We start from the raw sequence: 15,974 nt of genomic DNA, 5'->3' as shown, positions 1-15,974 counted from the left end.
CTAAGCCACCGTGCTGCCCCAAATTAAAGGGTGACAAATTAAAAGAGAAAAAGCAGCACGCAGCTACTGAAGCTCCGGCCTGCAAACATACACAAAAGATCCATCTTTAATAAAAGATTGAAGAGGAGAAGAGAAGAAGGGTGAGAGGCACCGCCCAGTGGATCATGTCGGTGCCCCCCTGCAGCATAGGCCTATAGCAGCATATTTACCACGAAGCTATGTTTGAGACTAACTATTATAGTCTTGTTCTATAGCTGCAGCTATGACTACTGACTCTAACACACTAGAGTTTACGCCAACTAGAGGTTTACTAAACACTAACTAGAGGTTTACTAACACTAACGTAAGTAATAAACTTTTTGAACTGGATTCTGAGTTTTAGCCAATGGAGTCAGGCTACACAACTACAGACCCATTGCTCTGACATCTGTAGTCATGAAGTCCATCTCAGACCCCCTGCTGGACCTCCCACAGTTTGTCTACCGAGGAACCAGGTCAGCTGATGATGCAGTTAATGTGAGTTTATGCTACATCTTGCAGCATCTCAGAGACATACGCCAGAATTCTGTTTGTGGATTTCAGTTCGGCGTTCAACACCGTCATCCATTAAATCCCCAAGTAAAAGCTTGTTGTGCCCACTTCCACCTGTCAGTGGACCAGCAGCTTCCTGACTAACTGGAGGCAGCAGGTGAGGCTGGGGAGCATCACATCCAGCACCCAGACCATCAGCACTGGAGACCCCCAGGGATGTTTCCTTTTCCCACTGCTCTTCTCCCTCTACACACCAATGACTGCACCTCAGGGAACCTTTCTGTGGAGCCCCTGAAGTAAGCAGATGACATCACAGTCATCGGACCGTTCCAGGTCTGCATACAGACAGGAAGTGGAACAGATGGTCTAATAGTGCAGTCAGAACCACCTGGAGCTGATTCTGAAGATGGCAATGGACTTCATGAGGAAACCCCCATCACTCCCCTCCCCTCATCATCCTCAACAACAGTGTCTACTGTGGAAACTTTCAGGTTTGTGGGATCCGCAATTTCCAGGGATCCAAAGTGGACCACCCACAAAGAATATGTCCAAGCAGGCTAAGCAGAGGTTAAACTTCCTGAGACAGCTCAGGAGAGTTTAACCTGCAGAACGAGCTGCTGATCATCTTCCACGCTGCTATCATCCACTTCCATCACTACTTTTTGATTGCTCTGGCTTTTCTATCTCTATTTATTTATTTATTTATTTATTTATTTTATTTCATTTCTTTTCTCTAACCTGAAAAACAAAGCCTGCTGAATCAAATTCCTCATTTATTTGCACAAACCTGTCTATTGGATAAAGTTTATCCTGATACCACCCCCACCCCCCTTTGGTATTTGTAGCCAACTCGTGCTACCGAGGTCAGCTGACAGGAATGAGGACACGTGGTTTAGCGGAGAAATGGTTGATTTTATTCGTCACCAGACACGTACATACACATACACACACGACAGCCGTCGTGTCCGGGTCTCAGACAGCTCCGTGTCATCACACTCTACAGACCCCCCATGCACAATCAGCCCACTCCTTAAATACCCAGGCAGGGAGGAGAGATTCAGCTGATCCAACCTGCGCCACCTGTGCGCTACTCCCCCGCAGTACACGCCCAATCCTCCACCCTGCCACAGTATTCTTCTATGCACATCCCTCTCGTTCCATGACTTCTGTGTGTTGGACTCATGAATGGATGTGCAAACCTCTGATTCCAGCCAGCTTTTTCCAAAGTCATTCATAAGGGTTCAGGTAACCAACATCATCCCAATGGTGAATCATGGTGGAGGGAGCATTATGATTTGGACTTGCTTTGGTGGAACCATTTGAATGAAGTCATTGCTGCCAAAGGAGGTTCAAGCAGCTGTCGACTCCACAGGTTCACAGGCTTCATCCTCCAGGTCTGCAAATGTCTCATGACTGTGTTCAGTAACAAACAATCGTTTGTGTGGTTCTTCAACATAGGAAGTAAGTATTTACAATTTATTGTGACTTAGGGGAAGATCAGATCACATTTTATGGCAAATGAATGCAGAAGACCAGTTCATTCTGAGCTATATGCATTCTTTTTCTGGCCACTGTGGTTGTTGTGGTGCTAAACTCAATTCAGAGGACTCCAATGCTCAACTCTGTTCAACGTCGGAGTTGTTGGAGAGATGTTGAGGCATCACCTGCCAGCAGAACTATTCTCTGCGCACTCTCTGACTGTCCACTCATGTCGTGGTGGAGGTTTATGGCATCTACTTGTAGTAAAACACAACGACCACAAGAGGTCAATGTTGTTCAAATAGACAATCAGCTCAGTGTCAATGATTATTGATATATAACTGCAGAGATGAATATAATTGACCTGGAAGCGTGATTAATCTCAATATTCTGACTGACAATAGATGTTTTCTGGTATCGACATATTCCAAGAAGACAATATCAGGATCCATCCATCCATTTCTATACCAGCTTTATAGGCAGTGGTACACCTGGACAGGGCACTAGTCCATCACAGGGCCATATATGTACACTCACACCCACCCCTATAGGCAATTTAGAATCATCACTGAACCTACTACGCATGTTTTTGGACTGTGGGAGGTAGGAATGGGCGATATTTTACCGTTCACGACATACCGTCAAAAAAATTCCCCACAGTAAGAATTTGTCATCTCACGGTAAAAACGATAAATTCCCGTTGATGATGTTTTTGTGTTTTTGTGCGTTACGTACGTGAAGGAAGGAAGGAAGGAAGGAAGGAAGGAAGGAAGGAAGGAAGGAAGGAAGGAAGGAAGGAAGGAAGGAAGGAAGGAAGGAAGGAAGGAAGGAAGGAAGGAAGGAAGGAAGGAAGGAAGGAAGGAAGGAATGAGCCAGAAAGAAAGAAAGAAATGAGCTAGAAAGAAAGAAATGAGCCAGAAAGAAAGAAAGAAAGAAAGAAAGAAATGAGCCTGAAAGAAAGAAAGAAAGAAAGAAAGAAAGAAAGAAAGAAAGAAAGAAAGAAAGAAATGAGCTAGAAAGAAAGAAAGAAAGAAAGAAAGAAAGAAAGAAAGAAAGAAAGAAAGAAAGAAAGAAAGAAATGAGCTAGAAAGAAAGAAAGAAATGAGCCAGAAAGAAAGAAAGAAAGAAATGAGCCAGAAAGAAAGAAAGAAAGAAAGAAAGAAAGAAATGAGCCAGAAAGAAAGAAAGAAAGAAAGAAAGAAAGAAAGAAAGAAAGAAAGAAAGAAAGAAAGAAAGAAAGAAAGAAAGAAAGAAAGAAAGAAAGAAAGAAAGAAAGAAGGATAAATTCCCGTTGATGACGTTTTTGTGTAACAAACATTTTTTAGTCCATACCGCCCATCCCTAGTGGGAGGAAACCGGAGTACCCGGAGAGAACCACGCAAACCCGGGGAGAACATGCAAACTCCGCACAGAGGGCCAGGGAGTCGAACCGGGAACCTTCTCGCTGTGAGGCAACAGTTGTAACCACCTAACCACCGTGCTGCCGGATTGGCAAATATCATACACTGTAATTTTTTTTCCACAATGGAACACAGAAAACATGCAACACTTAATCTACTCTGCTCACTTCCAACCTGTAGTTTGGGCTGTGTGACTAGTTTCCCCAAGGAGCAACTTAGTTACCTGGATTCAGACCTGCAGCTCCTCTACTGACCACCAGGGTCTGGATCCAGACCTGCAGTTTCTCTACTAACCACCAGGGTCTGGATCCAGACCTGCAGTTCCTCTACTAACCACCAGGGTCTGGATCCAGACCTGCAGTTCCTCTACTGACCACCAGGGTCTGGATCCAGACCTGTAGCATGGTCTGCTCTGATCACATTCCTGCCATCTGTCTCCCCTTCAGATTATTATTTGGTATTCAGGCAGTTCTTATGGTGACCGAAGTGCTGGCCTGTTTCCAGCACACTGCCTCAGCAGCAGTCACCTGTGGTGGTGTAAACTTGATGATCTCATAATGACTGTAAACAAAGCATGAGCTCAGAGCACCAGTTCCCACATGAGTCTGAAACCTCCGACGTCTGGGCTGACGGGGATTCAGGCTAAACACCCTGACAACCGTTCAGACGGCCCTGTATGGGAGGCAGAGAACCGGCTAAGCCGGGTATTTACAGAAGATCCCTCCAGGGCCTTGACTGGACCTGCATGTAGCAGTCCTGGGATTTGGTTTGGTCCTGCTGAATCCTGGCTCCTCGGGAGCCGGCAGGAGTGGGCCTGGCTGGGTTAGAACAGGAAAGACCAGCTACGCTAGCTTATCCTAGCTCATGCTTACCCATGATGCTCCGGGGCTCCTGCCCGCGTGTGGACACAGCCAGCTGACTTTTACAGCCATGTGCAGAGTTAGCGCTTCCTCTTTTAATCATATTTGTGTGAAAATACATTTAAAGGTGTGGCTCCCAACATTTCAATAATAAGTAATATGTCCCAAAATAGATGACTTTTTAAAGAGGCTGCTTAACAGATGCCAGTATTTGTATCAATATATTTACAATATTCGTCTCACTCCCAGTCTCACTCCCAGTCTCACTCTTGGTCTGAGTTCCAGTCTCACTCCCGGTCTGACTCCCGGTCTCACTCCCAGTCTCACTCTCGGTCTGACTCCCAGTCTCACTCCCAGCCTCACTCTTGGTCTGACTCCCAGTCTCACTCCTGGTCTCACTCCCAGTCTCACTGCCAGTCTCACTCCCGGTCTCACTCCCAGTCTCACTCTTGGTCTGACTCCCAGTCTCACTCCCAGTCTCACTCTTGGTCTGACTCCCAGTCTCACTCCCGGTCTCACTCCCAGTCTCACTCTTGGTCTGACTCCCAGTCTCACTCCCAGTCTCACTGCCAGTCTCACTCCCGGTCTCACTCCCAGTCTCACTCTTGGTCTGACTCCCAGTCTCACTCCCAGTCTCACTCTTGGTCTGACTCCCAGTCTCACTCCCAGTCTCACTCTTGGTCTGACTCCCAGTATCACTCCCGGTCTCACTCCCAGTCTCACTCTTGGTCTGACTCCCAGTCTCACTCCCAGTCTCACTCCCAGTCTCACTCCCAGTCTCACTGCCAGTCTCACTCTTGGTCTGACTCCCAGTCTGACTCCCAGTCTTACTCTTGGTCTGACTCCCAGTCTCACTCCCAGTCTCACTCTTGGTCTGACTCCCAGTATCACTCCCGGTCTCACTCCCAGTCTCACTCTTGGTCTGACTCCCAGTCTCACTCCCAGTCTCACTCCCAGTCTCACTGCCAGTCTCACTCCCGGTCTCACTCCCGTTCTCACTCCCAGTCTCACTCCCAGTCTCACTCTTGGTCTGACTCCCGTTCTCACTCCCGGTCTGACTCCCAGTCTCACTCCCAGTCTCACTCTTGGTCTGACTCCCAGTCTCACTCCCAGTCTCACTCTTGGTCTGACTCCCAGTATCACTCCCGGTCTCACTCCCAGTCTCACTCTTGGTCTGACTCCCAGTCTCACTCCCAGTCTCACTCCCAGTCTCACTGCCAGTCTCACTCCCGGTCTCACTCCCGTTCTCACTCCCAGTCTCACTCTTGGTCTGACTCCCAGTCTCACTCCCGGTCTCACTCCCAGTCTCACTCCCAGTCTCACTCTTGGTCTGACTCCCAGTATCACTCCCGGTCTCACTCCCAGTCTCACTCTTGGTCTGACTCCCAGTCTCACTCCCAGTCTCACTCCCAGTCTCACTCTTGGTCTGAGTTCCAGTTTCACTCCCAGTCTCACTCCCAGTCTCACTGCCAGTCTCACTCCCGGTCTCACTCCCGTTCTCACTCCCAGTCTCACTCTTGGTCTGACTCCCAGTCTCACTCCCAGTCTCACTCCCAGTCTCACTCTTGGTCTGACTCCCAGTATCACTCCCGGTCTCACTCCCAGTCTCACTCTTGGTCTGACTCCCAGTCTCACTCCCAGTCTCACTCCCAGTCTCACTCTTGGTCTGAGTTCCAGTTTCACTCCCAGTATCACTGCCAGTCTCACTCCCAGTCTCATTCCCAGTTTCACTCTTGGTCTGACTCCCAGTCTAACTCCCGGTCTGACTACCAGTCTCACTCCCAGTCTCACTCCGAGTCTCACTCCCGGTTTGACTCCCAGTCTCACTCCCGGTCTGACTCCCAGTCTCACTCCCGGTCTGACTCCCAGTCTCACTCCCGGTCTGACTCCCAGTCTCACTCCCGGTCTGACTCCCAGTCTCACTCCCGGTCTGACTCCCAGTCTCACTCCCGGTCTGACTCCCAATCTCTCTCCTAGTCTCACTCCCAGTCTCACTCTTGGTCTGCGGTCAGAGCCGGATTAAATAAATGGACTACACTAGGCAGACTGTGATTTTTGGGCCCCCCTCCATCGATGTTATTTATGAATTGAAATCTTAAACTTACCAAAGTTACTAATAAAAGTGAATTCACATTTTACATAGCATAGTCATAGTCAAGTTGGTTCTGTGTATTCCAAAATAAGTCATGTGTTGTATATTAAACAGTCTATCAGACTATTTTTAGATTTTTATTATTTATACGTTAATACACCGCTCTATTAAATGCTATTAAATTATCCTTATCTTATCGATTGCGAGTATCATTGTTAAGGTATTAGTACCAGTAAATCACCAATAGGTGTCAGCATTGCTATGTAAACAGAGTAAAATAAGATAAATGTTTTAAGCTATTGCATTTTGCAGAAAATCTTAATTAAATGTGTTGATTAAATTGAATAGTTAAATAAGAAGTCAAATCTACAAAGACCAATAAAATTTGCAGTAAGACAAAGTGTGCTGTAGTATGTATGTCTGTATGTGTATATGTATGTATGTGTATGTGTATTTATGTGTATGCGTATGCAGAGCCTGGGAGTCTCGGAGATTTGGGAGGCCCTGTGCGGAATGGCCGGGGGGGGCTCTTGCGCGCTCGCTACGCTCACGCGCGCGAAATTTTGGGGTTTTTCGGGTCGGATCGGGTGTCTATATGCGCAATTTTAACTCTCCAATTAGCAAAATACTGGATACCTTCCCCTGCCTCATCATCATCTCTTGCCTCGACGCGGGGCCCCACGGCTGCTTGAGACCCGGTCGGATCTGTGATTTTTGTAACAAATTTATCGAACGAGCCTTTAAGAGAGGCATTAAACTCTTCCATTTTCTTTTGTTTTTTTCTTTTTTCAGATTTCCTGAATCTGTCTCGTTCTCTCGACATTGTGTGACAGTTTGTTCCACACTCCACCCGTCTGGATCAGAGCAGCTTGTGTCAATGCGCTTGGTCTGATCAGTTGTATTGAACAACTAAATAAATATATGTATTGATATGCACAGACTAGTACACATTTAGGTCTGTAATGGAACGTGACTGTTGATATTTATAAGGGAAAAAAGGAAAACATTTTGAAAAAAAAAAAAAATTGAAAAAAAAAAACGGCCCATAGCACGAGGCCAGGCGCATGGTTCGCACACCCCTTGCGGCGGTGTAATATGTGTTTTTATTTTTATTTTTTTTTGTCCCTCTGTCTGGGCCCCTCCCCTGTCAATCGGGCCCTAGGCACATGCCTAGTTTGCCTTTGCGTTAATCCGGCTCTGTCTGCGGTCCCTCTTTCCAAGGAAGCGCTCCGGTCCTGGCTCAGAGTATTACGTTAGAACCAGTTTATTCGGTCTTGACTGTCAAAACAAACATTTGTACTCCAGCCAGACAAGAACGTGTCCAGGGTTTACAGCAACACATGCTCTCACGCCAACGTTTTCATTAGGTATCTTTCAGCAAGATAATGTTTAACAACCAGCCACTACATTCATGACAAAAACCCGGATTCCTAGAAGGATCCGGGTACTGAGCCGGGCCCCTGCGGTCAAGACTTTTCATGAAACAATTAACACAAGGAGGAGGCAGGAATGACACCCCCCCCCAGTCATGAATATACGTACAACGTCAAGCACCTGTAAGATTTATGGTTCCTGCTACCGAGACACACTTAGGGCAGAAACAGGAGAAGACTCTGAACAGGCTCTTCCTGTCCAAAGCCTTTAGTTTCATACGCACAGGTGGATCTCGAGATCTTCCAGGACTAGGGGCATCAAAGCCAAATCGGCCTCAGTATCCATTTATTCCATTTTTATGTCTTAAGTATTGGTGGTGGAAAAAAAAAGAATTTTCTTCCTTTGTAGCAGAGATGTTCTGATATGATTTCTGTTACCCGGGCCTTGGGTAGGGATGGGAATTGATGAGATTTTTACGATTCCAATTCCATTTTCGATTCTGCTTAACGATTCGGTTCTGTATCAATTCCCTTATCGATTCTCATTTGGAAAAAAAGGACAACAATGAGGCAAATGGCGTTAATATGATAGGCAGCGTCCGTTGCTTAATTAGTTACCAGCAATATTATTAGCTAAGGACTAGCTAACGTTGCTGCTGCTGGGCTGAGAATTACTGACATTAATCCGGAGTGGATCTAAAACACGACATTCATTGATTGTTATTGCATACTGTGTACACAAATGTTTTTGAATGTTGGTAGTATTTCCTCCCTTTGACGAAATATTCACTTAGCAAGTATTTCAAGTTGCCCTGTTGTCTCTTTTTTACTGAAATGTAACCAGACTATTGAGCGTTTGTATCACTTGGGCACCATGTTTGCTATTGACTACTGGCTAACGCAACGTGTGTAATGACATCGTTCGTGCCCATTGGAATCGAAAAGGGAATCGTTTGCAAAATCTGCAAACGATTCCAAGGAACTGAAACACTGGGAACCGGTTCCTAACAAGAACCGGTTTCCAATTCCCATCCCTAGCCTTGGGTTTTGGCTTACACTGACTACCGATTTGATCCCAGCTGAAGTCATTCTAACGCTTGATGGATATCTCAGACCAACACCTGCTGACTCAAAACAAGATGTTTCCCAGATGAATTGTGCATCTTCCTGTCCTGGCTTTTACAACAAGGAAAAGTAGCATTCTGGTCATAAAACTGGTCAGATGGAGCACACATGTAAATACTCACGGAGCCTGATATCATTATTATTTTTGCCAGAGTATCTCTGGAACAACCCTGACTTATAGTCGTCTGAATAACAACATTTGCTTGCTTCTCTGAGAGGAACTGAGAGCCTGACTCAGAAGTGTGCACTTTCGTACGGTTTGTGGCGATACGAACAGATTTGACCACAAAAGTATTTTTCACTCTCACTTTCTTTAACAGATTACAAGTTGGAGTTTACAAATTGAGTTTTTAACTTCTAAATTTGACAAGTTTGTAAACTGTGGAATTGTTCTCTTTCAAATGGCCCTAACATGCCATTTTTGGCGCTTTTCCACTAGTACCTACTCAGCTCTACTCAACTTGGCCTGGTTTCTTTTCTATAACAATTCAGCACCTGGAACAGCAGTAGGAGGTTGGAGCGAAGCTGCTGTGACGTATTTGATTGTGTGATCTAAATGAAGAAGACAACGACACTAAAGATGTAGAACCTGGAGGAGATGATAGATGTGCTGCTGGGTCTGTGGCTTGTGTTAAATGTGTTCAAGTTAAAAAATGAGAGTGAAAGAAGCTTCAAGCGGTGACACTTTTTAATTGTTTTTTAGTTTGTCTCGGCGCTGCTGAAAAGTCAGCTGGAGCCGCGAGCAGCTATGAAGAGACAGAGCTCCTGGGGGATCTGGTCGTTCCTTATCGCCCGTCTAGATCCCTTTTTAATTCTCTCCTCAGCACCAGTTTTATGAACATCTGCACCTCAGAGTTGGATCACCAAGACTTTTGCTGCCGTTGCTGGTCGAATAAAATGAACAAGAAGCCGCCGTCAGAGTCGCTCTTTCGCTGATTTCCACCTCCTGACTCAGACGTCTGACTCCAACCCCCCGACCAATCGGTGGCCTGTAGTGTGATGATGTCACATGCAGCCGACTCAGCCGCTTAGAACCTCGGCAGAGTAGATACAGAAAAGTATCTAGTCGGCATGTTAGACCCCTAGTGGAAAAGAACAAAACCGAGTGGAGGAGAGTCGGGCTGAGTAGGTACTAATGGAAAACCGACATAAATTTGGCAAGTTTGTAAACTGGCATTTTTACCCAGCGTTACTAGTTCGGTAATATTTTTTCTCTTTCAAATGGCCCTAACATGCCATTTTGTTCCTCAGCAGAATGTGTGTTAACTAATTCAATTTATTTTGCCAGCTAACCCTGATTTTGAACTTTAGATTTACTAATTTGGCCTGTTTTCTTCTCAACGTGAAGGGGCGCCACCAGGGGGTGGCCACGGCCCCACCTACAAATTTGCTGTCCACCCCACTTACCTCAATAAAAAAAACAACACTTGCCGGTTAGATAGATTCTGTCGTCAGTTATGCGTTTCATCCCAAATGATTTGGGCCAAATGCACTTCTTTAAGTATTTCTGAGCCTGTATACTACAACAGTATAATAAAATCCTGTAATGATGGCTTTTAGTTTTGGTGTCCACCCCAAGAATTTAAGTGGCCCCATCTGGTCCCCCCTATGAAACATTTTTGGAGGCGCCCCTGTCAACGTGTGGCAGATGTATGCATCACCATGAACCATCTCCAAAGGTCTGAACTCCTCTGTCACACTGGAGGCCCCAGAAAGAACCCTGCCCAAAACCCCGAATAACTACAAACAGCCCTGCTGGGAGAAAAACATTTTCATAAGGAACATTTACATGAAGTTTACTGTACTTTAGAGTAGAAACAGGGTCCTCATGATTGGACGTGGATGACCGGGAAGGGTGACCATGGAAACGCCGGAACCTATGAGCCGGGCCACGCCCTCTGGAAAACCTTTTGTTCACTAGCAGATCTGCCTGTTTGCTGGATGTCTACTTAATCATGTGCACACTTTGTTTCTCTTGCTTGCTCAGAACAGCCCTCCCAAGAGACTGTGTGGTGAGTCAGAAAGGTTGTTTTTTTGAAAAACAAAGATAGAAAAGAATCCAGTTGTGCCGGTTCCCCTCTCAGTTTCTGTCAGTGCCACCATTTTGTCGTGAAAACCTTTCTGAAAAAATAACTTTAGGGAACTGGGGGTGACAGTTTCCACGTTTCATAATAGAGCCTGAGGAGGTTCCCATAAAAGCTGCAGGGAATCAAACGTAAACGCCACACAGAAGAGAGGCAGATACCAGCCTCGACATGCTGGCCGTTGTTGCGTAAAACAAGTAAAGATTTCCAGATGTAGGCTGCTGAATGTGAGGGTCTCTGGAATGTCTCTCGGCTTTTCACTTCACTGTTTACACTGTGAAACATGAAGAAAGTATTCATCAAGCCCTAAACTGAGAGCCTGCAGCGTTATTAGGCATCAGAATGCTGAGCAGAGAAGATTCAGGCTTTATGGAAGGTCTGAGCAGGATTTTCTTTATTCAGTAAAACTCAGAAGGTGGGGGGGGCAAAGAAGATTTGGAATTACGCAATGATCCATTAAGAAGACAAGCGGCTAGATTTGTTTATATAAAGTTACCGCCTGAAGCCTGAATTTCCGACATAAGCAACTAATGTCATAGTTTACTACGACTTTGCATTTTAAAGATTAATTCATTTCCCTTCAGGGATTGATTAAGTACTTTTGTTAGAATTTATAATTTAAATAAATAAATGTAAATGTTGTAAACTGATACATTTGTGAGAAAAGTTCAGAATCTATTACTATATCGCTTAACAGATTTGTCCAAAAAAGTCACATTTTCACTGTAGATTTACAAATGTGTCAAATTCTCAAATAAATACTCAGACTGTAAACTGTCAAATGTAATTACATAATACATACATATATATTTATATATATATATACGTACTGTATATATCATTTTAACTATGAAATTGTAAATATATAAACTTAAACATGTATCAATCATTAAACTGGTTACCCCTCAGCTCAAGAAGACAATACCACTAGCTCCATCTCATATTCAAATGTATCCACTTTAGTTATCCATCTTACTTAAAACAATATTTGATTCCGTATACATCCTCATATTCTCTCAGTAACACTCAGCAACCCTTCTTTTTTTCGTTCCTTTGACATTTAAAGAAATTGGCAGGCGTGCTCAACTCAATTCATTCCATCTCTTTAAAAACTCACTATTTTCCAATCTCAATAAACCATGTAGTTGCCTCTAGTGGTATTGCCTTCTCATTTGTGTCATTTTTTTTATATATATAATGTATCTATTTTTTCATATATTGTATAATAATGATGATGACAATGACTTATTAATATTGTGGTTCTTGTTGTTATCACTGTGTTATGTGCAGTATTTACTTGTGCTCTTCGGGTGTGGTAGGTCTTGGGGACTGGTGTGTGGGCGGGATTGTGTGTGAGAGCCTTATGTGATCTCTGGAAAGGGTCTAGAGATAACATCTGTTGTATTAGACGCTATATAAATAAAATTTAATTGAATTGAATTGAAATGTATTATGTACAGGTATGTTGTATGTGACTGTTTTGTATTGTGTTGTATGTTTTATATTGGACCCCCTCGAAAACGAGATGATTCATCTCAAGGGGCTATCCGTTAATAAAAATTTTATTTAAAGGGGACCTATTATGGCATCTAATACCTATTTTAAACAGGCCTTGAATGTCTTAAAAACAAGCTTTTGATTGTTTTTGCTAAATAAATTAGAAGCCATGTCTTTATCATCCCATTCTCTAACCTCATTATCTATGAGGGATTCTGATACCCCTTTTACACCAAGCTGGTTCCAGGGCTGGTTCTGGGCTAGAGCCAGACTTAGCACCAGTTCTTTGGTTTTACACAGCCTAAGCACCGGCTCCTGGCTCTCAAAACTGGTGCTACGCCAGCCCCTTTGAGCTGCTGGGCCAGCTCAAGAACCAGTTACATCGCGGGCTGGGTGGTTGGGGGCGGGGCTGGGGACGGTGTTACTGAACAACCAAAGCAGAATAAACACGGAAGCGCGCCGTTTTTAAACAACGGAGCGTTGAAGACGGCGGTTAAGTTAGCAGACTCTTTTATTATTACATCCATTTATTTAATAATGGATGTAAAACAGAAGCAGCAGTGGTCTACGGTACAATCCATCAACAGTAACGTCGGCGGGCGGAGCGGCAGCCTCGCGTCCGAGCCCGCGGAGGAGCGTTCCAGCCCTGGGACGCTTGGCCGCTCCATCGGCGGGTTCCCGGCCCGCGGGGAGCCGCGTCCCAGCCTTGCAGTTCTGGTTCCGCGTACATCAACGCAGAGCCTACGGCGTAGATTACGTAAGCTACGCCGTTGGCTCTGTGACGATGTACGCGGCGACGCGCGCCGTAATTTCTTAACAGGCGTAGCTACAACTGATATATTTCATCTATTAAACCAACATTTATCTTCCTATTTCATCCAGCGTAATTCTCAACAAAGCTGCAGTCTTCTCCCCCGGGAAGACGGCGCAGGTTAAGCCGGCAGCCCCTGCTGTGCTCCTCAGCACAGCAGGGGCTGCCGGGGCTGCCGGCTCTCGAGTAATTTCTTAACAGGCGTTATTTGGATAAACTGAGCCCAGGTTGGGGATCTTAAAGGTTACTTTTAAGCCTGAAAAAAATATTAAAACTTATTAACAGCGCTACAGCTGAAATTAAAACAGCTTTTGGCTCTCGGCTTCCTGATCAGGGTGGGGATGAAAACGAGGGGGCGTGGTGACGTGATGACGTGGCTCTCTGGCCAGCCCCTGGGCAGCACCAGCTGTGTAAAAGCAAACAGTTCTTACTTAGAACCAACCGTGAACCGGCTCTAGCACCAGCACTAGCACCAGCCCTGGAACCAGCTTGGTGTAAAAGGGGTATGAGTGGGCGGGGAGGCTATGATAATGAGGCACCGTGCTGATTGGCGGAAGCTCCGGCCGGCGGAGTTACACCGTGTCCTAACTGCATGCGATGCGAGCGAGCGTCAGCGACAAAATCAATTCCATCCATCCATTTGCTTTATTTTCTATGGGACTGTCCTAACTGGCCGCGAGCGACGCAGTGCTGTGCAGTGCGACGCAGCGAAATGAGAAGTTATCTCTATGATACCTCCTCATTTCACTACAAAAACCTCAATAAAGTGGCAGCTGGCTGGAGGGAGATCGACAGAGACCGTCCGATGTCACGCAGTGCGACACGATAGTCGGACGCTTGCATGCAGTTACACGGTTTTATAGTTGTGGGCGTGGTTTGCATTTTGGTTACGTAACGAAAATCAGCAGAATCTGAACAGCTCGTAGAAGCCACATCATACTGGACGGCTCATCCGGGCGGCTGTACAGACACTGCAGAATTTGGTTGCTTTCCTCCTTCTCTGAATGGGCATCCTGAGGGGAGACCACTTTCAGGCCCGGTTCTACGAGGGTGCATAAGCATGCATGCACCCTCAGTTTATGTGTTTGCATGCTCAGTTGAAAAGACGAAAAAAAAACCTGACAAGTGCGCGCTCAATGATGATTTATGGTTCCGCGTTACACCGTAGGCTACGCCGTCGGTTTAAGGCGGAACCCTAAATCAGGCTTCAGTGTACGTCACTCATCTGCGTCCAGCGCCCAGTTTCCTGCACCAGCAAGACGCTGCTCTCTGCTGCACCGTTAACACAAAGTAACGATGGATATTCGGAAGTGGTTCAAACACAACCACGCCAGCAAGTTAGACAACGGAGGTTGTCTAAGCCCAGACTAAATGTAGCATTTTCTTTGTTCTGCAGCGATATTACTGCAAAAATGCACTTGAAAGACATTTTAAATATTATTGTTTTATTGGTATCATTCTACTTGAAATCACTGTCATGTTTAGTGATGGTTTTGAGCTGTATAGATAAAATTAGTTTGAAATTCTATGTTTTATTTTCAGGGTAAGAAACATATGTTGCTAGATTGTCTGATGGGTGAGGTAGCCCAGACTAAATGTAGCATTTTCTTTGTGCTGCAGCAATATTGCTGCAATAAAACATTTGAAATACACTTTAAATATTCTTGTTTTGCTTGTATCATTCCGCTTGAAATTATGGGAAAATGCATAATTTAGTGTTGAATAACGTGTCAGGCATGTGCACCCCCTCTGATCTGAGATGCAGCCCTAGTCATCATTTTCTAGAACCGGCCCTGACCACTTTATTTATGTTAAAGCAAAAAAAAACACGTGTTTTTCATAATAGGTCCCCTTTAAAATTTAATAAATACATTAATGCATGTTGAAATTGACAAATATGTAAAAAGAAAAGCACTCCTCTCACATTCCAAAACAGAAGGTATGTCAGGGTAAAGCTGGAGTACATGACTTATTGTGTGGAGGTATGGGGTAACACCTATAAAACAAATACAAACCCTATTTTTCTATTACAGAAAAGAGCTTTAAGGATAATTAATAAAACCGACTATTATGAACCAACAAATAATCTTTTTATTAAATATAATACCTTAAAATTCCATGATATAGTAGAGCAGAAAACTGTTTTATTTGCCTTTAAAGCCCAGCAGAAACTGCTTCCAAACTGCATTCAGGACCTGTTCCAGATAAAAGAAACCCGCTATGACCTGAGGGGGAAACTCATGTTTGAGATGACGACAGCATGAACTAATATTAAAAAGAGATACATCAGTTAAGGCTAGAGAAATTTGGAATAGTTGTAATAACAACCTAAAAATGTGTCGCTCTATCGTCAAGTTTAAGAAATTGTTTAAAGAAAATATTGTAAATAAATATAAAACACTATAATTATAAAGTATTCTATCAAAAACATTCTAGGATGTGAAATGTCAATTTTATATTTTGTCTTAGGCCTACTTATTTTTTTCTTCTTTATGTATTGTTTGTTTTCACTGAGTAAAAGCTAATGTCTTATATTTTTGCTGATCATAAGAAAAAAGGTTAGGCACTATAAGCTACGGCTTCAGCCTACACCTTTTCGGCAAAAGAAATGTTTTTTTTCTTCCTTTTCATCTTGTTCTGTACAAGCCGAAATAAAGATTCATAACAAATAACATGTGTGTGGTGGTGTGTGCGTCTCTGGAGCCCTCTAGGGGCCGCGGAG

At 44.5% G+C, this 15,974-nt stretch overlaps 1 protein-coding gene across 1 annotated transcript; it reads left to right on the top strand.

The window, feature by feature from the left end:
- Nucleotides 1–435: 435 nt before the first annotated feature.
- On the top strand, nt 436–6,247 carry LOC133460813 (serine/arginine-rich splicing factor 4-like). Its single transcript, XM_061741577.1, has 2 exons — nt 436–516; nt 4,592–6,247. The coding sequence occupies exons 1-2, from the start codon at nt 436–438 to the stop codon at nt 6,245–6,247; spliced, it is 1,737 nt and encodes a 578-aa protein (XP_061597561.1).
- The last annotated feature ends 9,727 nt before the right edge of the window (nt 6,248–15,974 follow it).

This window comes from Cololabis saira, chromosome 15 (genome assembly GCF_033807715.1).
Source record: "Cololabis saira isolate AMF1-May2022 chromosome 15, fColSai1.1, whole genome shotgun sequence".
NCBI lineage: Eukaryota > Metazoa > Chordata > Actinopteri > Beloniformes > Belonidae > Cololabis > Cololabis saira.
Note: the sequence above shows the minus strand (reverse complement) of the source record. Positions and strands in the feature narration are given on the sequence as shown.